Source organism: Chroicocephalus ridibundus, chromosome 5, assembly GCF_963924245.1.
Source record: "Chroicocephalus ridibundus chromosome 5, bChrRid1.1, whole genome shotgun sequence".
Classification (NCBI taxonomy): Eukaryota; Metazoa; Chordata; class Aves; order Charadriiformes; family Laridae; genus Chroicocephalus; species Chroicocephalus ridibundus.
Window position 1 is genome coordinate 53562213 of NC_086288.1, and position 27683 is coordinate 53589895.

General features: G+C 44.9%; 1 protein-coding gene across 1 annotated transcript in view; it reads right to left on the reverse strand.

The window, feature by feature from the left end:
* CPZ (carboxypeptidase Z) overlaps positions 1-26679 on the reverse strand; it is a 36736-nt gene extending 10057 nt beyond the window's left edge. Inside the window, exons 1-7 of the mRNA XM_063336043.1 lie at positions 26460-26679; positions 14270-14293; positions 12680-13054; positions 11676-11888; positions 9390-9586; positions 8265-8426; positions 950-1108 (exon numbers count right to left, since the gene is read on the reverse strand). Coding sequence (XP_063192113.1) covers positions 950-1108; positions 8265-8426; positions 9390-9586; positions 11676-11888; positions 12680-13054; positions 14270-14293; positions 26460-26547 — 1218 coding nt within the window. The 5' untranslated portion in view covers positions 26548-26679. The remainder of the gene's footprint in view (positions 1-949; positions 1109-8264; positions 8427-9389; positions 9587-11675; positions 11889-12679; positions 13055-14269; positions 14294-26459) is intronic.
* Between the last annotated feature and the right edge of the window lie 1004 nt (positions 26680-27683).

Here is a 27683-nt window from a genome sequence, read left to right on the forward strand (position 1 = left end):
TGCAGTGCCTGATCTATTTTAATGCCAAATCATCATCGCACACGTGTAGTCAGTAGGTATGGTACAGCTCAGAAAAAATGGATTGATATAGAAAATGTTTAATAGTTATAAATATTTAAATATTTGACAGGTGCTGTTGAGAACTGTCACTTTAGAAGAAGTCAGCGCAGAGATATATTCTCAAAGATAACGGATGCTTCAAGTCAAAGATCAACTTCTGACTATTTTCAAGCTGTTCGTTATATAAAGAACCGCTTTTTCTTAAGAGACCAGGGACATTTTTAACATACGCTGAAAGGCTGAAAAAATAGCTGTTCTCCTAGTGGGCATGTCGGCAATGAATACTAGATTGAGGAAACCAAAGGGAAATAGGAAAGATGGCAAAAAATTTCACAGAAGATTTACAGTGAGTCCCAGATGGGGAACTTTCCAGGGACAGAGAGGGAAAACCATTCCTGTTCATCTGACCTGGAATAAATGTTACAAGGCTGCCACCATATGGCAGCCAGCCTTTTGTTTTCCTACAGATTTCAAGAGAAAATAATGCTCAGGTCAGGCTTTTTTTTGGGAAATCAATCATAAAAATACCATAGCCTTCACCCTTTAAATAGTAAAAGCCTGGCTTTTCCTAACCTGTGCCTTGTGAAAGCATGTTTGGCCTAACAAAACATGGGTAAATCTTTACAGATCAAGCTGACAGTGTGTAAATGATCCTGTATTTTAAAGCACATTAAATAAGTGTATAAATCATATTATATGTATGTATACATGCATTATATATAAACATGATTTATTATATATTTCATTTACACATGCATATATATACATGCACATATATACATGCACACAAGCTAAATAAACCAAAGTTTGATACTTGTTAAAAGAAAGCCTTCATAGTTCCATACCTGGAAACTATATTGATATGCTCACCCTGCAAAACCAGTATTACCTTCTCATCAGGTGTAGGGGAGAACATTTTTTCTTCCATAGGATGCCTCGAATAGTCGTAAGGATAGGTCACAACCAGCTCACCCCCATGGAGGCTGGCAGAGAGCACGAACGGGATTGACCTCAACCACTTCATGACTGCTTTTGTCTCAGGGGCCACCTGAAATCCAGGAGAAAAACAACAACAAAAAAGAGCTGTGAATAGTCATGTAGCTCTGAAGAGATTTGGTCCTGAGCAGGATGAAGCCCAGCAGAGAAGGGAGTGTGTCAGACAGGAGAAACATGAGGCTCTTGGGCTCTTCCATCCCAAAGGTTAATGGGGGAAGAGCATCAATTTGCTCCAGGGAACAGACGAGGCACACTGTTCACTGTGGAAAACTGAAAAAAGAAAGATAAACTTTGACAGAAAAATAACTTTTTGTTACAGTGATATTTTCAGTGGTTCAAAATGATGATGGCAGCATTTTTGGCTTGAAAAATTGTGGCATTGTACCACTACTTGCAAACCAAACTTCTTATGTAATTGCATTTCTGAATTAGCAGGATTGAATTTGGATGAATAAACTGGAACACGGGGACCAATTTGTAACTCTCAGCACTTGCTGGAAATGCATTGTCCTATTTGCTATCCTTTGGTCCAGGTTCGTCTGCAAATAAATGAAAACTAACGTACAGAAAGCACAGCAATATCCGCAGCTTACCTGCAGTGAACTGCAGCAGACAAGTCACAAAACTCGTCTTTCTGACAGCCCATGCTCAGTGACAGCTGCCAAGGGAGTGGGCACCGGACTCCCAAAGATGCTCCCCCCGGCATGCTGGAGGCTCCTTCATCCCCTTTTTCTGAGGAGTAACTCCACGGACCTGTTCCTGCTGTTAGTTAATTCTTAGGGATAACAGTGTCATCTGGTGGCCGGTCTCTGCAAGCCCAGACACACGCCCAGGCTCACGCCGGTGACCTTGGAGGAGGTGAGGTTCTTTCCTTTGCAGCTTGTGAAGGGGAAAATTGGGTGAGGGCAGAGGCTGCTAAGCCAGACTCTGCTTTGCACAAGGGCAGATATGCAGGTTTTAAAAAAATAAGCAAGATCTCTTTTGATGGACTTCTATACAGGGCTGCTAACACTCCATATCGCCCTTTTCTTTAATTCCATCAGGCGTCAGAAAATCAGCCAGCCAGGATCCCAGAGTGGCTAATGACTAGGAACAGTGAATCAAGTTAGCAATGTGCAGGAAAAAAACACAAAACAAACAAAGGAATAAACCAACCAACCAACCTACAGACCTATACATTAGGGTTGCAATAACAGTAATTCCTGTCTTATTTGGATCTGCTATTGGTAAATCACAGCTTTGGGGATGCAGTCGGTAGCACAAACTTAGGTGGGGAGCAGAGAAAAGCACTGTAAGGCAGAGGTGCACCATGGATGTATTACAGCTTCCAGCAATGAGGTAGAAAGCAAAGGGTCTCAGGAAAAAGCCATGTCTAAATACAGTTTTACCTGGCATGATTTAAGAAGAGATCACCCTGCCCATTCCTGACCTAGGCAGGAGGCTACCTCCCTTCAGATGCCATAGTTATTAGCTGAGTCATCCTAGTTTTCAGCTTTCCTTAAAATGCCATTCCGTAGTCATTGAGGTGAGCTAGTGCCTCCAGCCACTGCAGATATGCTATTTGAAAAGACTGTACCTTGTACTTGGGAAGAAATTGGAACCTGAGGGTTCCCACTGCTGTAAGGTGAATTATTAAATCAGAAGTCTGTGGTTAGCATATGGACACAAGTCAGATTGTGCCACGCCAGGTCCATTTTATCTATCAACCTAGTGGTAGCCTCTGAATCTCTATGTCGCAACCCTTTCAACCTCTGTATTATAAAGGCGAAACTTAAATGCAAGATGAGATGGAACAGGTGAAGTCTGATCAACTCAGGAGCACCCAGAATGCGCTTTGCATGCCAGAAACCTAACCAAGGTTTTTTTGCATGATTGGGAAGATCAGACACAGAGTTTCCAGGAAAGGCATGACCTGAAAAACATTTTATTTTTTTTAAATGCAAATAAAGGACACTCCAAAAGGAAAGGAAAAATGCTCTGCACTTTTTGCAGTCTCACACACCCACTCACACAACACAGAGGTGGGAGAAGAAAACAGCTCACCAGGCTTCATGACAAGGAATCTGTCAGTGTCCAAAGAACACTACTGGCAGCGGTCAAAGTATTTGCTTTTCTGGTCTTTGTACAGTGCCCTGGGATTGTCTGATAATGAGAATTATCCCACGGGAATTTGGGACTAAACCAGCCACTGTCACCTGAACCCTGAAAGTACTTTGTTCATCCTTTAAGCCCTTCTGAAGAGCAGAAGACCCCAGGTGGCTTGTAAGAGGCTGCGAGCGGCATTGCCCGCACCATGGATCCCTGCTTGGGGGCTCACGGGGTGGCTGAGGAGCTGGCACCAAGCCTGTGCCCTCCAAGCCCCGCAGCACCAGCACTTCCCAGGAGGATGCTGCCCCAAAAATCTCAGCAGCTCCCTGCCTGGCCTGCAGCTGCCCCAGCTCCCGCTGCCCAGCCAGAGAGACATCAGAATCAGCCCTGCTTTCAAACAGCAGTCTCGGGCCTCGGTAAGAAGATATTTAAGTTGCTTCTGTAATTCAGTGGTCAAGGATGAAATGCACAGTTTTACTTAGAGAACTCCTAAATTCAGTCTCCCTGATTAACCAACTTGCTCACTAGATACCTGCATAAGCCATGAGACACTGCTGTGTCACAGAGCCAACGTCTTATTGAAGCGAATGTTGTGGAAAATCAGGAGTTTCAATGTCACTATTTTTATCCTAATAGCATTTCAGTGACATCACATACAGTGATTAAGGCTTTGAAATGTGCACATCCTGGTTCAGCTCCACCGGATGATATCAGATGCTATCTGAATCACTCTGGCCTTTGACTATTCATAGACTTTTCCTTTAATGTGGGTTTTGATTTTTTTTTTTTTTCACCAGGGCTCTTACTTTTCAGTCAGAGGAAATAAATTTTAAAACATCTATCTCACAAGAACAATTTGGGGTGCAATTAGAAAACAGCTAAATTATTTCTGCATGAGTACAGGGAACGGCCACTACCCTTTTAAAACTTGAATCTCATTTCTGTCAATTATACTGCAATTAGTCACTGTCTCCATGGCTTTCAAAGATTTCTTTTTTTCCTTTTAGAAGCAACCAGACCCATTTTCCTAAAGACTATGCCAGCCTCTGCTGGCACAGACTTCCAAATTCTGTTTGAACCAAGCCAATTTAACTGACTTCATTTCAGATGAAGCCTGAAGTCTCTCAGTCTGAGCCCTCAGACCACTTATTGCAATAATTCATAATAGCTGGGAACAAAACGCGCTGTACAGCAAGGGTTACGGGGAGGCAGGAGCTCTCCTGAGTTTATGGGATCAGCCGGGAGCTCACTTTCCATTTTCTGATCTTTATACAATGCCCTGCAATACTCAGATAATTACTTTAATAGGGCAGGTAATAAACACTATTAAGTAAATGAAAGCTGAGGGGCTGGTGTTGAAACATTCAATCTAATGCTTTCACATGGACAAGGCCGACTACTGTACGAGCCACGGGTTCACCGGCCTGACAAAACTGAAGCTTATTATGGGAGAGCTGATTTGGCTGTCCTGTGATACCACCAGTGGAGGAGAGGGATGCGAGGCTGCAAGACCGCTTACTGCCAGGTTTCTGAACCATGTGAAACTGCAGTCGTCAAGATTTTGTGGTGCCATCCAGGTCACAGGCAAATTAGTTCCCTCATTTCTTCTGCAAAGCACACGGATTTGGAGATGCTCTGGATGTTGTTTAGGTCAGGAGCCACTTTGGGGTCAGGAGAGCATCTAGAGGTTCCCTGAGGTGCTCTGAGGAATGAATCATTGGACCACCACCACCTTATTTCAATTTCTTCTTCAAAAACAAGAAAAGTTTGCAGAAGGAGGGATGCATTTATAACCGTGTGTCTGCACCCACTGAGGCAGAGCTCAGACAGAGGGTGGTTGTGTGCCAAGGCTTCCTGGTCCCTTGTCTGTGGTGACAGACACCCAAGGGTGACCAGCATGCTGCAGCTGGGGCAGAGCTGGGCACAGCAGTGGGGGTAACTGTGCAAAAAATGTTAGGCTGTCTCCATCCAGCCCTCTATAAACTCCTACGATGTTACACAGCATCTAAGAAAGCTAAATACATGGTTGTAAAAATGACTTCTGCAAGTGGCTGCCTACCACCAACCATCCAAAGACCAGGGCAGAAGCAGGACTCGGGGAGCATGCGGGGAGGTTAGAGCCAGAAAATCCAGAGATTTATAGGGCCTCTGGGATGCACAGTGTGAGACAAGGTCACAGCTTGTGTTGGGCACTAGCACAAAGAGGGGTCAAAGCCATGTTTGTCCTTCCTCAGTGGTGCTTGGTCCTTCAACCCTGCACTTCTAGATGCAGAGACAGAGTGAGCACACGGCTGAAGGGAGATCTCCATCCTTTCCTTCATACCTTAAACTCTGCTGTGCAGCCACTATGTCCGACCTGAAAGGGCAAAAGCAGCTTTCCTGAATACCTCCACAGAAAACCAAAGGCATTTTCAATGACTTCTTTTAGGTGTGCCAGGCACTCTTGTAGCCTGTCTGCATATAGCCCAGGGGACAATACAGCCCAGGGGACAATACAGCCCATGAAAGAGCTCCCAGGAGACTGGCACCCTCAGTACTGATTCTGCAAAGGGCCATGCAAAGAAAGGATTCTGGTAAGCGATTTGACTCAATTTGACTCATCAGCCATATCTTTGTGGACAGGCTGGTGGTAGTCCTTGGTGGCTGAGCAACACAACCTTGGCAAGAACTGAGAAAAGTGTCTGCAAGTTCATGTTCCTAAGACAGGGAACATCGCCCTGTAAGCATCTCCCCCAGGAAAGCACATACATTGATGTGGGTCAAAAAGCCTGGCAAGTATCAGACCTGCAATTGCATGGAATGGCCAACCTCAACAAGTTTGGGAGCAAGACAACACTTGCTTTCAAATCAGGAACCCAGTGAGAAGCTGTGACCAAGAGCAATGGGCTCTGCAAGAGGGTCTGAAATAGCCCAGTGACTTCCAGTAAGGCAGAAACATATATATATATATATTTGTAATGAATGTTGTTTTATTATATTTTTTTGATTTAACATGTTCTTCTGAGTAAACATTAAGTTATGCTGGCAGGTTCCTGACTAACCAAATAATCTTGTTTTGCCCTATGGGAATAGGATGACAGATACTGAACTGAAGTGAGCCATCTTCAGAGAATTGCTGTGAAACACAGGCATCCCCAGCCCAGGTCCTGGCTTTAGAGGATGAGGAAGAGGGTTACCTAAAAGGAGAACAGGGATGGCTCCAAGCCTCAGTCCTAAGTGGGAAAGCAAACCCACTGGGAGACCAGGTAAGACTCTGTAGCGCAGCCAGCTCGGAGCTCACACCTGCAGCGCTCAGGTCCCCTCTCAAACAATGTGGTTTCACACCAGGTATCTGCAAAGCTGGGCCTAATCCTGCTCCCGAGATTCTTCATATTCATTCATACACCGTTCGTTTGTGGAAGAAAACTTTCAGTTTGATGTCTACACATGGTTCTTGGATGTACAGCTATGAAAACTACTATACACAAGTGGGGTGAATCAAAACCATTAGCTCTCTAGACTTTTCTCCCCATATCCCCTTTTTTTTAGCTGTTTTCCTTTGATCTCAGGCTCTGCTCCACATGCTCTCAACCCTTCTTTCCCATCTGAGGCTCTATACTCTACTTGCATTTACCAGCTCACTGTTATCTGTCATTATTCAGTCAATAGTTGGAAACTATTAAGTTTGTGACCTTATATTTATGTAGAAATCCAGTGACGCAAGCTGGGATCTGTATGATTACATGCATGCAATAGAATAAACTTCTTGAGCTTAGTTATGGTGAAAATCAATGGTGCAATACAGTGTGTGTTACTGAGCTTCTCACAGCCTCGCGTCTCCATAGGAAGTGCTTTTATCCAAATTTCACTACTGTGAAAAGGGGTACCAAAACACTGGGCCAGCATCAGAGATGCCTTGGGGATTTCGACCTGGCCTCATATGAGATCACCTGCAGCAGAGTAGGAAACTGAAGTACGGTCTCTCAAATCTTCTGCTAATACACCAGCTACTGAAACAGCCCTGTTCCCCATCTGTCTGAGGCTTTGTGCTAGCGATGAGAACTGAATTAGAACAAAATGACCTGAAGGGGGCCTACAAGAAAGCTGGGGAGGGGCTATTTGCAAGGGCATGTAGTGACAGGATGAGGGGCAATGGTTTTCAACTAGAGCAGGGTAGGTTTAGATTAGACATTAGGAAGAAGTTCTTTACAATGAGAGTGGTGAAACACTGGAACAGGTTGCCCAGAGAGGTGGTGGAGGCCCCATCCCTGAAGACATTCAAGGCCAGGCTTGATGAGACTCTGAGCAACCTGATCTAGTTAAAGATGTCCCTGCTTACTGCAGGGGGGTTGGACTAGATGACCTTTAAATGTCCCTTCCAACCCAACACATTCTATGATTCTAAACGCGGAAGAAAAGCAGAGCTCCCAATATCTGAACCACTGATTTGGCTTCCTGTGTTTTTTCTTTCAAGGGGACCTAAGTTCCATTGTGAGTTGCTAGTGCTGGGGGCTATTGGGCTGCCAGTGACACAGGTAGGACTGAGCTTTGCATTCCTGGACATCACATAACATGAAGCTTAGTGACGATGAGTGCAAAGCCCTGCACTTGCTGCCTCCATCTTGCTCCCCTCTCCCTTCCGGCACCACTGCCGCTTGACCGGCTGTTTCCATTGCTCCAGCTGGTTACAGTCTTTTATAAACATCATTTTGTGGGAGCTGATGTCACACAACTTCACATGAAGCCTTTGTATGTTTTCCAAGGCAGAAACCACTATTGCATCAAATATGTGCAGAGCTTAGTGCAATGACAGCCAAATCCATAAAGCCTTTAATGTGTTACCACAGTTTAAATAACTAATGGTGAATCATTACACACTTGTGACCCACTTCTAACAGTCATTATTCTTAATCTAAAATAGCAAAATCCACATTATCCACACATTTTCCCAATGATTTGTGACACCTGCTTCTTTGGCTAGACCTATAACATGATTTTTCATGCCAATTCTGAGCCTGTCCAGTTTAGTTCTACTTACAAAATCTAATTATCAGAAAATGACCTCAAACCAAACAATCTCAGTTTCTTAATTCCTGAGTTGCTCTTTAGTGTATGTAATTTATAAAATCTGTAATTCATACCTTACCCCACCAGTAGGATTGTGGAATGGGGATGTGGTCAAGGCGGGCCCCACGAATCCCAGCTCTTCTGTAAGCCTCAGACGTCAAATCAGGGAAATTTCTGTTCAGGTCCAAGTTCTGAGCTGTCTGTCGTCCAATGACCCATCCATTGTAACCAGCTCCCTAATTTGTAACATAGAAGCCAACCTCAGAATAATTCCCTGTATGAAAATATCACTTTGTAGAAATTGTTTGAAATGCCATTTTAATCAAGGGCAAGTTTTAAAAGAAGTAAACTGAAAAGGTCTATACTGTTAAAAAAACCACACTTATTAATAATTTTTTATGCCCATAAACACTAACGCACTCACTAGCATGCAGGAAGCATTTCACTCACCAGTGATGTGACTCATGAGAGGAACACAGCAGCTTCTTACTCGGCACAGAGCAGCATGCAGAGTGGGTTAGAGAAGGAGAAAAAGAAAGTACAGCTGCTGCTCCAAGACGGGAGGAGGCAGAATGCAATAACCCCAGACTCATACCACAGACTGAGCTCACCACACGAGCGACGCAGAAGAGGAAAGGTTTAATTTTCACGCTAATGGCGCTAGCGATAAAAGTGAGGTGAAAAGAAGAATATCAGGTAACATATAACAGAAGTTTTGCTTTCACAGGTCCCCTCAGGCACCAGCTGATCTCTGAAAATTGCCACCCATTATGAAAGCATGACAATACAGAAAATATTCACATTTTATTATACCTGCTCTTCTAAAAGAGGAAGAACCTCTATTACACAGTATTAAACCACATTTCCTTATAAAATAATTTGACAGTCATTACAGTGAGTCAGTGGGCATTTTGTTCTAGAACTGATAGCAGAGAGTGCTAAATGTGTGAAAAAGTAACACAGTCATTCCCGCGTCATCGCATGCAGGCAGCAAAAATGACAAACACGGCTCTGGTTTCCTCTTAGCTCTGTTTACATCATCCTTGGAAAGCAATCTACCACCAAACCAGCCTGGGATTCTGGCTGCCAGTTATTAACACTCCCTCCCATATGTGACACTCCCCTCCCAGTTTGTGCTTTCCCATGGGGAATTTTAGAAACATGAAGCCTTGAACTTTCCCTTATAAAAAGTCTTTTACCTCTTCTGCTGCCAGTTCATACCCATCAGGGTTGAGTGAAGGTAGGAGATGAATTCTGGTGTTATTAATCAAGGTCTGGACGCGAGGGTTCCCAAGGAGATACTCCGAGCACAGATATTGTGCGAGGTATATGAGCAGTTCTTTCCCCACAACTTCGTTTCCATGCATATTGCCAATGTACTTAAATTCTGGCTTGACTGTGAAATATGAAGTAATGATGCTTTAATTTGATTATACCTAGAGGGCTTCCAAAAGCATAGTAACCCAAATAGCTTACTGATGAGTCAGAAAGTTTTATTTACACTCATTTAATGCACACATTCCTGTAAATAGCACACCAGTTCCAGGTGAATTTCCCTCCATTACAAGTCAGTCCAGCAGCAATTTAAATAGTGTGAAGTAAAGGGAGTCCATACTTTCAGGCTCCCAAACCATAAGAGGCAATCATTGCTCTAAGCTTTTGCTGGACTCATCATTAATTGTCAACAAAGAATGCTGCAAAAAGAAATGTCAAGCCATGGTGGGAAAGGAACAAAATACACCCCTGGCACTCTTACTTACCTTGGGTGGCTTCAATGCCATCTATTGTCACAGATCCTAGAAACAGCCTGCAGATGTGTAATATATTACCCTTGTATTTGGAACAGAAATCAGGTCGTGCATAAAAAGTGGCTTTTAGGATAAATAGCCTTGGAATAAGACTATTAGAAACGTACAACCTCATGATTCCCTGCGGTTATTCTCTCAACTTCCATCCTTCCTTAGAGACTAATGGAAAGTAGAAAATAGATGCACGTTGGAAACACCCTTTCCTGTCTATCCCTTCATCTTCATCTTTGATCCTGGTCAGCCTCGAGCACTATGCACTGGAGGAGGGCTGCTACAGCGCTATTATGCCAGCTGGCTCAGGCTGGCAAAATCTCCAGCTCTAGAGCTATTTCCACTCTCCTTTATGCTGTCCTGCGCAGCATGAAGCAACAGTTTTAGCAGGAAATGCTAAGTAACCTGTTAAACTACCATCTTTTATCATGGCATATCACAGTTATAATTTAAAAGCCTGATTCACAGGCTTTGTGTTTTCCTGGCAAATGGAGTATCAGCTTAAAAAGACACCTGCAACTCCTTTTCTTTACACAAGAGAGAAAGGATGATAGACCAGGAAATAGTAAAGTAGGTCCTTGCTCTATTAAAGATGCCTACCAGGATCTTGATCAAGTTTAAAGGCACCTCAAAATCTCTCTACACCATGAAGGCAGCACGGCTGAGAGTAAATAAAGTTCACACCAGTCTTCTCTGCCTCCTCTGTAGCATAACCCACAGAAGACACAGTAGCTTGACCTGAGATGATAATCCCAATAAAGTATTAAGTCAGATGTAGTTCAGTTCTGCTACACTGCTGAGGCTGCTTTGATGCTGGAGCTAGTCGGATGAGTGGCAACCTGAGGCTCTTGGTATGCAGCAACAGCCATAGAAGTCCACCAGATCTAGTCAGGTATTATGTTTGAGCTGGGAGCTGGTAACTGGAAAATGATACCTAATACTCCCCAAGAAAATTATCTGCATTTTGAAGAATTTAGAACATTTAAAAATCTGGCCCTTGCTGTCTCAGTGATGGATCTACAAAATAGAGACCAGCACTAGCTCCTCTTTGCAGAAAAGTTGTGAGGACTCATATCCTGAAGGTATTCAGGTGCTATGATAACACAAATTCCTGGTATCATTCACCCGTTACAATGATAGATCCTGTACTGACCTGAACCTCTGTTCAGGAGGATTGTTTTCTGTGCTGCATTGCCCTTTTTCGATGGCAATGTCCTTCTGCATCCGAGGCCTTCCCACAAGTTGTATGTATTTTAGGATGTGAAGAACGATGTTTAGACTAGGGACAGGCATTACTTGTAGGAAGCGCGTAGGGTTTAATGGTACAGTGGTAAATAAAATGAGACTAAGGAAGTGGTAGATGATGGAGAGGGCAGGTCAGTAACAGAAAACTATTCCAACTTCTTCGTACGCTGGGCACAAATAAATAATAGCCATATCACTGCAGCCAAGTACATGGGCATACATCTAGGAACAAGGAATGTCAACTATGGTCATAAACTGAGGTCATAAAATTAGGAAATTGCTACAGTGAATCCTCGGCTATTGCTGTAATTCAGGAACGAAAAGGAGGACAAATGTTTTTGAATCAATGCTTTTTACAGTTTAACCTGTTAAAAGGACCTGTTTTCATTTGGACAATCCAGAATTCCCTCAAGGAACCTGATCAACACTGATATCACTCACGCAGTTCATGGTGTCCAGGCTTGGTTGAAAACTCAATCACAAAAAGATCCTTCCCTTCAAAGCTGCGACCTATGCTGTACGTTGTTGCAATATGGGAGCATTTAGAGGCAGTCTTCTTCAACGTGCTCACCATTTGGGAATATGAATGGTGTTTGAACTGAATAAAAGTTGCTGGCAAGTCTGAAGGCAAATCTTCCTCAATGTCTACTTCTCCTGCAAAGAAGAATTACAGCACAGTGTTTAAACCACGGTGCTCAGAGGACTGTATGAATGCCTGTACTTTTCCACAAAATATCTTATTCAGTAAAATAAAATTATAGAAAATACAGCCACAATCAAAATCTCAAATCTATGTAGTATATCCTACACTAGTTATTATGGCATATTTTGTCTGCAAAACCATCCTAATGCATATGCACACTGACAAATATTTTGTGCAACCTCCAGTTATAATTTGGCCTTTGGCATGCTTAGCACATTTTATTCACAAAATGTACAGATTTTCCCCTTTGAATCTGGTGGATCAAACTACTTTTTTATGAGATTCAGCTGTCTTCAGCTATCTGGATCTTCTTCATCCAAAAAAATCCGTGACAATCACTAATGAGATTATTTTAATGAGCTGTTAAGCTTGTCAAGCAATCCTGAATTTATGAGTGCATTAAAGTTTCAGTTTTTAAATAAAATATTTCAAATATACAGACAGCTATCACACAGGGCAGGACTTATCTAAACGCACATTAGCAGTCCAAACATCTAGCTCTGAGCCGCCTGTCTTCATGCTCTTTGTATATAGGGGAGAGAAAGAGATGCCTCTTGTGCACGGTTTAATTAAGTGTTTAAAATAGGTGGAACAAAATGAATCACACCTTACAGGTGTCTATGAAGATGACAAGCTGAGATGACAAGCGGAGAGGTTTTGTGCCATAGACACGTCAAGCTGAGCGAGATGAGACCTTCCCATCTAGACGAGTAAGATGTGTCAGCAGAGCTTCCTTCCTTACCTCGCAGCTTTGCCAGCGGGTCAAAACATCCCTCTTCTTCCCCAGCGAAAAAGCGGTCGCAGTCTAAGAAGTAGGGCCAAGCCATGTCTATTGCATCAAAGGCAGGGAGGCAATTTTTTTTCAGGTTTTCACAGACATGCCTGCAGGGCTTTATAACTTTGTCCTTTTCGCACTGCGGGGCCAGCACCGAGCAGCCCAGGAGCCTCAGGTCCGGATTGCATTCTCCCTGGAGCAAGTTGTGCAGCACGCTGATGAGAATGTACTCGGAGCTGTACTCAATCACCTCTCGAGACTTCTGATCCAGAAAATTAGGATACATCGTTTGAGTATAGGCAACATCAGTACAAGAACTTAAGGCGATGTCTACGCATTTTGCTATGAAAAGGAGATGAACATATGAAAAATAACTTGCTTCACTGACACCCTGAATCGTTCAAAGACAACATAACAAATAACACATTCAATGAACTTTTGTTCACAGATAGATTGGAGACAGTTTGAAAGACATTTATATGAATTTGATGTCTAAAACCACTTATAGAAAGATGACGGAAAGCATGCTTGGTCTGGAGATTGACTGCAAGTAGATGTCATTCAAAACTCAAACGGTATCTGACAATTTGAAGGGGTATCAGGGTTTATCTGATTGATAAGCACTGCTCCTAAAATAAGATTGATTTTGTTAATTCAATACCTGAACAGCAATGAAAGGGCAAATCCCTGGCCAGCAAACACTGGAGTACCTGGCCCACATGGGAATTGATTTAGTAAATAGCTTGGAAACCACCAAAATTAATAAAGCCTGGTTTCCAAAAGTAAGGCTGTCTCATACTCAATTAAATCTTATCCGATTTAAATTAAGAATACAGTTTGAGCTTATTAAATACCAGAGAATCCATAAGAGAGAAAAATCCCCTGTTGAGGTGGGAATTTGCTCATGTCTAACGTGGGAAAAACTCAGATTCCTGAATAAAGTATATTTGTGATATCACTCTCACCCCTGTCCTTGTCTTTTAGTGTGGATTCACTGATAAGGTGTGAGATCACACAGATTTTTTCTTTAGTGGGGAAGGTATCAGTAAGATATCTCCTTTGCTTGGCCACGCATAATTTGTAAGACTTTAATACCTCTGAAATGCAGCCTCTCAGTGAAGTTTGACTGAAATCGCCCAAAGAGTTGAAAAGTTATTCTGGGATTTGGCTCACAGGCAAGCAGTCCCATAAATGTGCTTACACGTGTGTTCTCATAAACCTGATACACTTTAAGAAATCAGATTAAGAGGTTTTAGGAAGGAAAGATGTTGGTAATACCTTCCATCCACTCAGAGGTGAAAAGGAAGTAATAGAGAGACGTCTCATCATAAAATTACTGGCTATTGCATTAATGGGCCTCTGTTTAAGCTTCCTTCTCTTGCTAATGTCTCTGACTGGTTACAAATACCATTGTCACAGCAGCAAAATCCTACTTTGTGTGAAAGAGATCATCTCTCCAGGAGATAGCACGAACATTAGAAAACTTGTCAGGAAATAATGAAGAAATACTTATGGTTTCGAGATTCTCCAAGGACAGCAAGCAAAGTCACATCATACCTTTCTGTACAGTTTGGCATTGACCTGAAAATAAAGAGAAATCTTTAAAATAAAGAGTATCTGTGGGACCTCCCTCATGTTAGGAATTGTCCAATCGGGTAGCCCCACCAAGGCTGCTGCAACTCTATGTCCTGAGGTCCAGCCATACCAGGGACAAGCAAGTATTCCCAACAGGCACGTATTACATACATACACAAAGAGAAACCACAGTACAGGCAAACACAACCAGCACCAAAAGCGCCATCCCATTCCCCTTTCTGGCTAATCGGGATGAAACACCACTGATGGAAAAGAAGTACAGGTGGACCCTTCCAGTAGCTCGGCTTAGATACACTAGAACACCAGTAGCTAGGCTCAGTTTACCCAGTATCTGTCCCTTGGATCCACTGATCTCCCAGTTGCCTCATGCGCTGACACACATGCTGGTCTCTGTGGTAGTTGGCCCAGACTTAAGGTCTCAATGGTAGCCAAGCCCCAGACACAGCGGTCTTCCCAATAGCTGGCTTGGACCTCCTGGTTGCTCCAGTAGCAAAACTCTGAGACCCTCCAGTCTCTTCAGTATCCAGCACAAGATCACAGCCGCTTAAATACCCAGCTCCCAAATCTTTTGTCCTGTCCACTGCTAGTCCAGTTTGGTGTTTGCTAGCGACTGCACACACTGACATACACTCACCAGGCACGTGCGCTCTGGTCCCTGCAGCTGCTACCCCCCAGAAACACAAACGCCTCTGACCCACGGTCTCACACCAGGTGCTGGCATATGGAGCCCACTACACCCCCATCCACACACACAAAAAAGAGAGACCCTCACCCAGGCAAAGTGCTGGAGGTGGAGTTTAAGAAGAAGACAGAACAGACTGCAGTGATCAGGTGCAGGGCATGGACAGACAAACACACCAATCAGCTGGTCTTTGATCCTCTTTAAAATTGACTTGACAATGTATGTGAAGTGTGCTCGTATAAGAAAACAGGCCTATGTTTGAAAAAGACGTTGAGCTGACCAGCCCTGACAGCTTGACAATATTTCTAGGCATGCTTAAAAACTGTAAGTTAGGTGCCTAGGAAATTTCACTAATGAAAATGTAGGTCTTCAGTAATCTGGTTTAATCTAAAAGTCCATATGAGTCCTTCTATACATACCAAGATGCCTTATGGATCTTCTCCTAACAAATCTATTTGTCCCACATAATACTGTGCATGTCTTTTTTCTAAAGCAATTAAGCCTTTGGTGGATATGAGGGGACATATTTCTTCCCCATCCTACCTCATCCCAACTCTAGCAACTGCATTTTATAATCCTTTTAATAACATCTTAAAACTAATTATTTCCCTCACCAACTACTCTCATGGGAAAGCTTTTCCAAAAGCTCACTCCTCTAATGGCTAGAAATTGCCTTTTAATTTCCTGCCTAAAAGTATTCGTGGCCAGTTTATACCCATGTGGTGTTGTGCCAGCATTGTCCTTTAGCTTAAATAGCTTTCTGCGCTCCCTGGTGCATGCCTTCATCATGCACTTGCAGAGAGCAATCAGATCCCCTTAGCTTTTGGTTTACTAAGTCAAATAAATGAAGCTGTCTTGATTTTGAAGGAATGTGGTTTGATGACCCAAAATTGCTCCTGTAGCCAATGATTCTATATTGCCCCTCTCTGATACTGGCAACGAAAGAAAAATATTGCTACCGAGGTATGGAGCTGTTTTCACCAGTGCCTCGTAGAAGCTAAGCCACTACGTGCAAGCTTTTTAAACACCAACAGGTCTGCTTTCCTTGTGATGTATTGGGGATCCAGCTATGTTGCCGTTTCTTTTAATTCTCACTGGGGCGACAGGCATCTAGCACCTTGCTCAGTGAATTAAGCATTTGTCTTCGTAAGACCACATTCATTACCTTTTCTTTTTTTCCTGCTAAGGAAAGTTTAAACTTCTACTCCCGGCATATTTGTTTAAATGTAATCGTCTGCATATGTGTTGCTAATGAGTTGATCATGCTTTAGGCAAAGCAAAATCATTATAATGACAACAAAATTAACCCTGGAATTTTATCTTGGAGGGAGACATTTAACTGGAAATGAGTCTGGTTCTATATTATGAATTGTCATTGATCCACATTACCTCATAAAATAAATGAGGGATCAGAACTAGCAGAAATAGCCCATCTCCACCAGCAAATTCTGGTAAGCAACAAACTGGAAAAAATGATTTCCATAAAGACTCCTTTCCTGGCTCGGTACATTATGCTAATAGCAATAAACAATACCTGGTTCATCAGCAGTGCCTTCCATTATAGGATTTCAGTGTTTCCCTTAGTCAGGCACAATCCCCTCAGCGAGTTAGTTATTAAGGTTAAGGCATTTCTAAAAAAGCCTCATCTGAGCCAGATACTGCATGTAGTTTTACATCTGGGAATAATCAAAGAATAGCATTTTGTATAATGCTATCTGGGAAAGAGAAAGGAGTGATCTCTTGTTAGTAAGAGCTCCAGCAATTAATCCTGCTGATAAAATTGGATGTCGCTACCTCCCGGAATCTGGATGGTCTTATATCCTAATGCCGTCATACCCACAACAACTTCTGAGGCCTCGTACACAATTCTGGAGCCAGCCAAATGTTCCATACAGAGGGGAAAACTCGCTGTGGATGGGACTGGCTTGAGTCCAGCTACGTCCCAACGAGCAGAGTGACACTATCTCTGGTCGTCACCCAGGGTCATTAGCAACGAATGCCCTTCATTACCTTGAAGGGCAGCAAAGAACTCTCTGACACTTTATTTCTCCTCAGCATAAAATGACTGTAGTGTAGCTATTATTTTACACTAGAAGGTTACATGTGCTGAGAGAAATTCTTCATTGGGTTCATTTGGGGAGTACGAATGGTCCTTCTGCAGCTGCCCGTGTTTCCTCAAAGGTAAGAGGCATTTCGCCTCTGCTGGCTCTGTGACCAAGCTACAAACGTCCTTTTTGTTTGTCTCTCTGACACGCACTGATCAAATAACGAAACTGAGACACACACAACCTTCCACAGACAGCTCTCACTCTGCAGGAGTGCTATAGCCATCCGTCCGCTTGATACGTGGCACAAGCCTATTCTCAATGGTGTCTCAGTATTCTGCTTATTCAGCTGGAGCCAAAAGGTATTCTGGCAACAGGCTGGAACGAGCAGAGGAAACCAAAGGGAAAACGCAGCAGGCGGGGCCTGGGCATGGTGCTGCTGCTTCTGCGAGCAGCAGCAGTCCTGCTGCCTTCAGCAGATGCCTCTTGCTGCCCAGCTGGCCAGGAGGAGAGGTGTCGAGAAGCAATGGATAGCTGATGGAAGAGACATGCGACATTTCGCTAAGTCACACGCTGTAGCTAGGTTCACAAGAGGATTTTTATCGTTTTGTGAGCAGGAGTAGATGTTAGCACAGGAGAGGTAAAGACAGCTCTGGTTTCGGACTGTCTGCTAGCTAGCTTCTGCACTCTGTTATTTTTACCATTCTTACAGGGAGAGGAAACCAAGCAAGACCAATAGGGAGAGGAAACCAAGCAAAACTTAAGCAAGATGGCTATTACTCATTAACAAAAATGCCGACTGAAGAGTATACATTTATTTTTTACATGAGGAACTCAAATCCATATAAACCTTTCCCATGGCAACCAGAGGTGTTCATCTCCGTACGTGATAAGCAGGGGTGATTCTTCAACACGGGATAAAGCTTTTCCACTACTTTTGGCCCAGGATGTCCTTCACAAACTCAGAGCTACCAAGGCTCACTCATTGACTAGCAGCAAAACAGATTCCTTCCTCCTGGGTCCTAAACGTAAGCCTCACATTTTTGCAGCACACTGTGCTGTTTTCTCCCTGTTTTCTCTCTGCCAGAGACATCGCTGCAGCTTCTGCTGTCTCAGAGGCCAGCTCTGCCCAAACTGCAGCGCCTCTCCCCACCACAGCCCCCTCCAAGCTGCCACATGAGCCATACGCCAGCCACAGCTCTGTCGTGTAAACACCCAGGAGTGAAGCAGCTTGAGCTTTCATGTTATCAGGAGTTAATACATACAGAAAAACAAGAGAGAAAAGGTCTGGTTTCTACCAGACCTTGCTTTACAGCAAGTCTTAAATGTGTATGTGTTCTGATGTGGTGTTTGGAGTTTTCCTGTTTCCTAATGCCAATGCTTGCATATGTTTTGGAGGGTGCGGCTCTGCAAGGGCCAAAGATAATTCTCCAGTGCGTGTACTTATATAAATAACTGTGGATGCACGTAACTGGGCCAGAGCCTGCCTGCCTGGAGAGCAGGCGGCAGGAAGCTCTCGGAGGCCAGCTACCGAGCTGCCTGCTCTGCTCCTGGAGCCCTGCACCCGCGGGCCTGGGTCTCTGCGCACACAAATGACCGGTAAATCTGCGCCCCACACCCATTACAGCTCGCTTTGTCAAAGCTCCGGCAATGCCAGCTAGAAGAGTCCAGCCACTCCCTTTCTTTTTTTCATCAGAGGAGTGACAAGCAACGATAAACAGAGTTTCTCGGGTCTCCAGATTAACTTGGCAGGCTTCAGTCGCGGCTTCTTCTGTGCTTGAAAGAGCCTAAACCTCTTCCATTTTTTGAGCAGAGGCTTCCCTGGGCCCAGAGGAAGACAGTGCCGCCTCCTCTTACAGTCCCATCCCCAGACAGGTTGGTACAGAGAGACCTTTTTCCTCCTGACCCAGAACAGCCTTTTCAATTTTTTATGTTTATTTTTGTACTCTAGCTGTTCCACCAGAGCTACAAAAGTCCTTTCAGTAGCACAGCTTCTATTTAAGATTATGGATAAAATAACTTATTGAAGAGGAGAAAAGCCATTTCAAGCTTTCTGAGCCCTCGCTATAATATACGCTTCTGGTTTTAATTTGCAAAGGCAAGCTTGAAAATCTACAATGCAGCACATACATATTTTACTGCCAAGCTTACATTTTTTCCCCTTGATGATTCAGCACTGAAAGAAGCAAGCTGCTGTGATTAACCCTAACACAGACAATAGAGCTCAACAGCTCCTTCCAGTGCCATGGCTTGGCCAGTTGCCTTTTCAAGAGCAAAGCCAACAGGAGACTGGTGCACTTGAGGATATGGAATAAGCCCAAGGGCCAGTCTTACATTCAAAATATCTAAATCATTCAGTGAGGCTTACACAATTGCATTGTTATGACTGACAGATCGAACAAGATTAGATAATTTATCTTGCACAGACCAGCACACCCCCTACTAGCCTTCTGGGTTTCTTACAATACTGTTTTAAACTGGAAGACATATGTATTCATTTTAGTCTGTTTATAGTCAAAACCTCTGCTTTTCCAAACCAAGCTTTTCAGTTTCTGATCATATTGGTATTACTCTCCTTGCAGTTCTACACAGTTCATCGAGTCAGTCTTTGCAACGATAATCTGCCTTGTAATGCTAAAGAGACAAAACTTAATATCAGCGGTAATATGCAAATGCTGCCGGGCTGTACCGTTTTGCAAAATGTTGCAGCAGCACCTGCAAATGGCAAAGGACAGCCTGCCTCTAGAGCCAGCTCCTGGCTATGGCGTGAGGACAAGAGCAGGACAAGATCCATTATAGAACACTATAATGGGTCAGAATCGCCAGGAGGAGGGTGCAAGTGGCGTGGAGCAGTAAGGGGACTAGTGGCAGAGGAATGCGGCAGTTGAGTAGCTTGGCTATGGGGAACGTGGTTGAGCAGAAAGCACGGGAGAGAAGGCAGTTCACATATCTAAGGCATACATGCAGGGACAGAAGTGGAGGAGATCCCCAGCCACAGAGAAGGAATTCCAGGAAAACTGGAGGAGAGAGGAGTGTTTGCAAAAAGCAGCCCACGTGGTTAACTCCTTTTCCTGGATACATCAAAGCCTTTGTGAGTAGAGGACTGAATTCCTGTTACTAATCTTCGACTCCAGCAATTGCTGTCACCACCCCAGGGGAGGGATGTGTTGGCAAAGGTGCAGAAGCAGTATGGAGGAGCCCGATGTGCCGGCAGTGAGATGAGCCCTGTTTTAGCCCTGCTCCCTCACAGGAAGAAGCCTGAAATTGCCTGAAAGAGATTAATGCTTAATCTGCCTTCACTTTGCGGAGCAAGACTGCAGCAGGAAGATGCGAGCCAGTATTCGTTATTAATTACCCTTCTTTCTAACCCACTCGCTGCCTGGCATTCACTTAAACACACGTTTTTATTGAATTACTGAAGGTGTTCCCACAGCAATGACACTGTAGTTGGCTCTTCCAGGACTGTTTCTCTCACAGGACTGGTCTGGGGAAGCGAGAAGATGCTGAAGCTCCCCCATGGGTGATGGGAGTTCACGCAGACCACAGGTCAAAATCTGTGCCAACGCACAGGGAGACCTGTCGCTCAGCAACGGCTCAAAGCCAACCTCAGTGGTGGCCAACAATTCTCCCTTGTTTCTAGTTGTCCAGATGCAGTTGTAGGAGCCTAAAAGAACTGAGGAAACGTATTGTTGTCTGCCCGTCTGTCCCCACCACCTGTCTCAGTGCCTCTAGTGACAGGATCCCCGGTGCCATCCCAGCTGTGTCTCTGGCCAGTAAGTCCCACTCCAGGGAGTCCTCCCAGCTGAAAATACTGAACTGAAGCATAATCCCAATGCAAAAAACTCTAGGTGCCCCTTTTTGGCCTCATCTGAAATGTTTTTTCCGGCTGGGGGGGAAAAACTACCAGTTAGGAAAACAAAACACAAGGAAACCACAACAACAACAGTGACAGCAAAATGGCCCAGGAGTTGCCAAATTGGCTGAAGTCTTGTTGGGCTGCACATGTGGCTGGGCTGCTGCTGAACGTGCATTCGCTGTTCATCAAGATGATATAGAGACATATAGAGACCATCTCTCTGGCCAACAGAGGAAGGAGAAATCAGCTCAGATCTGAGAAATGCTGGCATTAAAACAACAGATGGGGTAAGAAAGTGGAATAGATCAGGAAACCTCTACAGTTGTCATGTAAAGGATTAAATATTTGTCAGGGAGACTGGAGAAGGGTGAAGCACTTGTTAGGGTGGTACTTTGGAGCTGTGATGCCTCCATAGTTTGACTTTGTGACCTCATACTCTCTGTAGTTCAGTTCCCACTGTCTAAGGACGCAGTACACTCTAAGTGCTTTGGCCAGCAGCTTACCACAGAGTCAGAAGCTTACCTTTGAGTAAGTTCAACTCTGTTGAATGCCACGGGACAAAGGATCATGTCTGAAAAATTGAGGTTTTTATCTTTGGTGCTACAGCCTTTCCAAAACATTTGCCAAAACATCATTCCGTCCTCTTTAAACACAGTCTATGCAGCCCCCTAACATAAGTCTGTCTTTTCATTAGTTTAGATGTGTGAGAACTATTGTAATTAACATCACATCTGGTTCTTCTGTAGGTAGTTGAGTTTTAGCCAAATGTGGTATTTTTATGTTACAAAAGATTGGCAGTTAATTCAACAGCCTTGACTAAAATCTTAATAACAGTGGAATTTTAAATCCGTGTCTTAATCTCACATTGTCTCATAGATAGGGTTGTCCTGTTATAACCCTGTAAAACTGAAATAGTGCCAATTAAATCAATGGAATTACAACAGGATAAACAAAGGGATTGAAATTTCAGTTTTATTTCTGCAATGGGCAGAGCAACTCCAAGTCCTTAAACTCCATTGACCTATGACAGCTGCGTTCAACTGAGAGGGTGACTCTGTTCAAACAAGATTCAGCAGTCATAAAAGCCCTGGGTCCTAAAAGCCCAGCAAAGAGACCAGGATGTGGCCCACCAGCCTCAAACACCGTGTTCACAACAAGATAGGTGACTTCTGCGTGGTACCTCCATGCTTAGTCCCTCCTCAGACAACGGCACCTGTGACATTTACCCAACATTTGGTCCAGGCTTAAGGAGGGGTTGGCTCTTTTGTGGCCTGGGCAGCCTGAAGGGGAGGATGGTAGCTGTCAGCCAGCCAGCACCCCTAAACAACCACTCATTGACTGTGTGAAGGGAAAGTCAATGTCTAGAAATGTTAAAGGGGATCAACCATTAGTGTTACAAAATCTTGCTAAAAGCCTAGCTGTGCCTTAGGGCAATGGGGTTTTTATTCAAGTTGTGACTTCTATGTATTTACACAGCCTCACATTAAAAATGTCTGAACAAGGAAGAATTGTGAAGGAAATTGTGCCTTCAGATTAAAATCATGCATAAACTATTTCAGCAGTAAGAACGATATACCTATGTATTATATTTTCAATATAAACTTACTTTCCCCACATAAGTGGTTGTTTCTGATCCCGTTTCCCATGTTAAATGTAGCTGAAAATCAATGTTGCTGAAATAATAATCGTGTAGAAATACTAGCGGCAGTAGTGGGAATCCAGAGCAGCTCACATGACTCTGTGATGAAAACCAGGCTTATGAGAACTGGAATTTCTCATCTTGTGAGTGTGCATGATGTAGACACTAGTTCTGCATTTTTTTGTTTTGACAAGACTTGGACACAGCCATCTCGCGTGCAGCAGGCGAGATTCTCACAGCTTGGGCTTTCCCACACGTGATGGCACAGTGCTGTGGCCATGATCCCTGCCTGCGCCCGCCCGTGACGGCCACGGCAGGGCAAGGGACCCAGCCGGCACCACTGGCCCTGGGGCAGAGGAGCAGAGCCCAGGCCACATCCAGGTCACCCAGTGCAGTCACACACATGAGAACAGCAGTAGCTGGAGAGGCTCTGCCTGTGCGCATGTGCACGTGCACGGACAGGGGTTTCACCAGGAAACAAGCATTAGAAATGTCCACAGCAAGTGAAGCAATGGTTCCATGAAGCTGGGGCCAATGTGAAGCTCCTGGAAGGCAATGGCTTTTCCTTTTGTCACTTAGCAATGAACCACGGCACACTCTGGAGATAGGAACGCCAGAGAAGGAGAGGGGAAAGGTGAAGCCAGTTTTTTAATCAGTCTGACTTTCCAGAAGACAATCAATCTTACTCGATGGCATAGCTTAGAGAGGAGCTAGTGACACAGAAGCTGTTCTGGGTCCCAGAAGAAATGCAGTACCTGTCTCCTGCCTCCCACCTTGGTGGTTTTTCCCTCCCCAGGTCTTTTCCTTATTACTCCCCCTGCCATGCCCAGAGGTTAGACTTAGAGACACTCAGGACGGGGCAATGTCTGGCGCAGGAGCAGAGCCAGCCAGGACGATGGGAAACACCAAAGTGCTTGGAAGCCCACAGGTGACAAGAGTGCCAGCCAGGGCTACCCTGAGAGCAGCGCTCCGGCTGCTCTCCCACCTCCTGTTCAGATCAGACAGCTCCGTCCTCAGCGGTGACATCTGACCGGCGACCCCGGGTACCCGAAACATCTTCCAAATGCTCAGACAGGGAGCGGGGGGGGGGGGGGGGGGGGTGGCAAAAGCCTTAGGCATCCCTTTTGCGTTTAAACTCGGCCCAGCTCCGGTGTGTCCCCAGAAGCCGTCTGTACAAGCCGAGGAGCCCACACGGTGGCACCACAGACGGCGGCGCGGCGCCGGGCGGGTGGCGGAGGCGGCGCGGAGCGGGCGGCCCCGCCGGGAGCGGTACCCGGGCCAGTCGCCAGCGCCCGGCTGTTGCCTCCCCGCTCACCCCGTAAGCCCTGGGGCTTCGCACACGCCCTTGAGAGTACTTCTGCCCGAGAAGTCCCCAACAAAGCGCTCTCTGAACGTGAGTGATCAGGGAAGGTCTTATCGCTGTTATTTCGCATCCTTAGCCTGACCCCTGGTAGCATCTCAATGGTAGAGCTGGCCCCGGCTGCAAGGAAAGTCACCTGCTTTTAGTATTTTGAGGCACGTGACTTCAGCCTACTTCTACTTTGTTTTTATTTTTGTTGTCAGTGACGGTAAAGTGCTGCATTTAACTAATTACCGGTGGAATGTATCAGTCAGCAGGAGACAACTCAGATAAAACAGGAACCTGGACTATTAGCTCCCTCCACCAAAGGCTGGCCACCTTTCAGGGCAAACATGCTAAGCTGTGCTTTTCTCACCCAAACTAGGGGCTAAGAGGCCAGTAAAACTCATCAGGGTCTGGAAGTGCTGCCTCGCAATGGGGCAGTGTAGGATCTTATCACTGGGAGAGACAGTGGCTTACCGGCTCCCTAAGGATACAGGACACAGCTGAGGAGAAGGGATCTGCCCTCTCTCAGTGCCATGGTTCCCAGCTGCTGCTCAAAAAGCTCCCAACACAGTGTGTGATGCCTGTCTCGTATTGTGGGGCTGGATGACAGTAATCACTTCCTTATTTTTCTAAACAGAAGAGCACAAAGCATTTCGTAAGGATCTTGGTATTGTTAACCATGTTTCATTTCGGTTTCTTATTAAAAAAAACAAAATGAGTCACAGCAGAGCAAATATCACCAGGAAGGCCAGGCAGTCTGCAGAAACCAGCTCCAGCCATGCTGTGAATTAGACAGGGGCACTGGGTCCTGCTGCCTTTCTCTCTGGCCCTCCTCCTGTAGGGCACTGCAGGTCTGTCCACTGAGATCCACAGAGATTTGCACAAGGGATCCCAAAACAGGGGAGAAACTCCCACTGCTACAGCTAAAGGCATAACCTACTGCCCTGGATGCTGAGAGGAGACCCCTGCAAGGTCTCCTCATGACTGTGTTCAGCATCGCAGTCCCCTTTCTTTTCCTGTGGCCTGACATGACCTTATCTCCCCCTGAGAAATCTGGCAGGTCTCTCAGTGTCCAGGCTGCTAAGCTGATAGTTTATTTCCTGATCCAACATCCCTCCAGCGTGAAGCATGCCCCTTTCTCCCGTTGCATGCCGCATAGTGATGTTGGCAGCTCGCTTTCCCTACCCGTAGCCATCCCTCTGGGGCCACGTTCAGCAGTGTAATCCCACCACGTGCAAGGTGTATTTCCATTGCCTGACTTTACTCAAGCCCTCCCCTAAAGGCAGGAGAGTTGCTGACACACACAAAACAGTCTGCCACAGCAGAGTTACCCCTCGATGATCCCTGTGTTTGTGGTCGCCAGGATTAATATCCCATGGTAAAACTTTGATCAGCTGGAACTAGAGCAGAATTGTACCTCACAGAGAAAGGCCATGCTGCAAACCACACAGCCTTTTCCTGTAATTGGCTGTAAATAGTCTACAACACTTCTCTTTGTGCAGCTTTATCCAAAAATAAAATCCCTTCAGGCTGCGGTAGCCCTCACTTTGATGTTCCTGGGAACAGCGCTCTCAAATTATATGCAGTACATGGCACATGGACTGCCTTGTGTAGCAGTTGAATGCCAGCGACAGTCTACAGCTTATATTTAAGCACTGAAATATAGCCGAACTTCCCAGGGTAACATTAAGGTCAGTTTCAGGTTAACTTATGCCTTCCTGTATTCCCATAAAATAAATATTTTTCTGAATCATTTTGAGTTTGAACCCTCTGAAAATAGTTTTCCTGGAGTAGACCTTGTCACTTCACTGGAATTCACCTCTCTGCTGTTCCCAAATAAATAAAATCTGAGTTAAACCCACTTGATTAAAAACATCAAACATTTTTAAGAGAGACTGTTAATATTTTTTATTAGTCAACTGATTACTGAACCCAAAGCTTTTAATCCATTTAGCAGCATGTTCCTATCTAACCTTTATTCTGATGTGTAAATCTGCTTTTCCAGCCAATCAACTCATACAAATTCCATATTGCTTATAGCAAGTTAAACACACCCTACAGCTGTCAGATCCTAATAAATCTTCTCATACTTTGGACTTGAAATAAGTGACCTAAAGCTAAATGTAAGGAGAAGATTTTTTTCTTAAGTAGAAAAGCATGCAGAAGGTCGAAAGTTCATCTTCTTGCGATCTGATTACCACGTTCCTAGAAGGCAAGGCCAGAGATGGGGTGAATCCCCTGTATTCCCCACAACAGCAAGGGGGATCCTATTGACTAGGAACTCCATACACTGACAGAAAGACAGATCCATACGTGGCCTTAAAAGGCAGCGATGGGGAAACATTAGATGCCCTAACATCCCAGACTTGTTTTTCTGTTGCAGAGCCCCACCACTGCCTGCCTTCCCCATCCACATCCCCAGTTTCATCACTGGCAGTCTGCAGATTTCCAAAAAGCCGATCCCCTCCTAGGGGGGAGTGACAGTTCCTGCCTCCCTCACCTTGAAGCCGGAGCCCTTTTCTCTGTTTATCTCCAAGAGAAGGAAAGACAGAAGAAGGGGGGCTTTTGGGGTGGTTCGCCTTACCTAGGGTCTCCTGGCCGGTTTCACAGCGGGGCGCCGGCTCGGCGGCCCTAATCAGCCCACCGAGGAGGAGCAGGAGCCTCAGGACCATGCTGGAGCCCCTTGTGCAGGCACCACAGTGATGTGGCACTGGCTGCCTGCTGGAGCGGCTCCTCTTCTGGGAGCCTCAGCACGGCTCTGTCTCTCCAAGCTGCTGAGGAAATCAGTGCACTGCAAGGGCATGCCCACGTCTCACAGTATATGCAGTCCAGGCGTCAGATTTCAGCGAGCATTTGAGCTTGGAAAGCAAAAGGCTTTGAGACAGAAAGGGAGGAGGAATGAGCTCCCCCTCCCCTCTGCCTCCAAACCGTCTCCCTCTTCCAGCCTGGTTTACAATTTCATAAACAGTTTGAGGGAAGGGGGGTCCCTGCAGGGATGCGCCTGCCTGCTCCTCGACCAGGGGTCCGACGCCTTTGGTCTTCATGCAACAGTTTTCCTAAGGGACATGGGACCTTCCTTAAAGTGTGTCTCGCTGAAGCCGAGAGCGGCTGCCTGGAGGGAGCAGGGGGAAAAGAGACAAGCAGAGAAAAGCAAACAATCGAAAGCAGCTTTCTTCCCAAAGAATGGTATTTCATAACCCACTTAACTGCAAGTTTAAAACACAACGCGACAGCGAGGGGACTCCAAGCTGCGCCCCTTCCTGCACAGCAAGAATGTGAACCCACAAAAGAGCCAGTTGGATCCCCCTCCGCCTGCTGCTCCTGGGCATTTTACTTAAGATAAGCTCTTGTTTACAGAAGCAAACTCGGAGGGTTATCAGTCTTTTCTGTCTATTCTTAAAAAAATAACTTCACAAAAATGTAGATAAGATCCCAGAATAACAATACAAGCTTTAATTGGGTGGTAAATCTATATTAAGCTTATCTTAAAGTGATTTTTTTTTAGGTGTATTTTTTTTTCAGAGACATATGCATTGTACGTTTTTATCCCTATACGACAGGTTTGGTGGAGAAGCTTGCTTTAGGTAAGATGTGAACTCCTCGTTTCTTAACCTACACATCAAAAAATACCCTCTATCAAAGGAAAAGGAATTTTTTCTTCAAAAGTCTAGACCAAAACAGACCAAAGCATCCTATCTTTCTGGGCAGTGCATGTTCTTTTGAGGACAGATACCTGCTTATACATGAGAGCAGAGAATCTGTCCTTGTAGTCGGAGCCCACTGGCTCCTGCTGATCGCTATCAGAGAG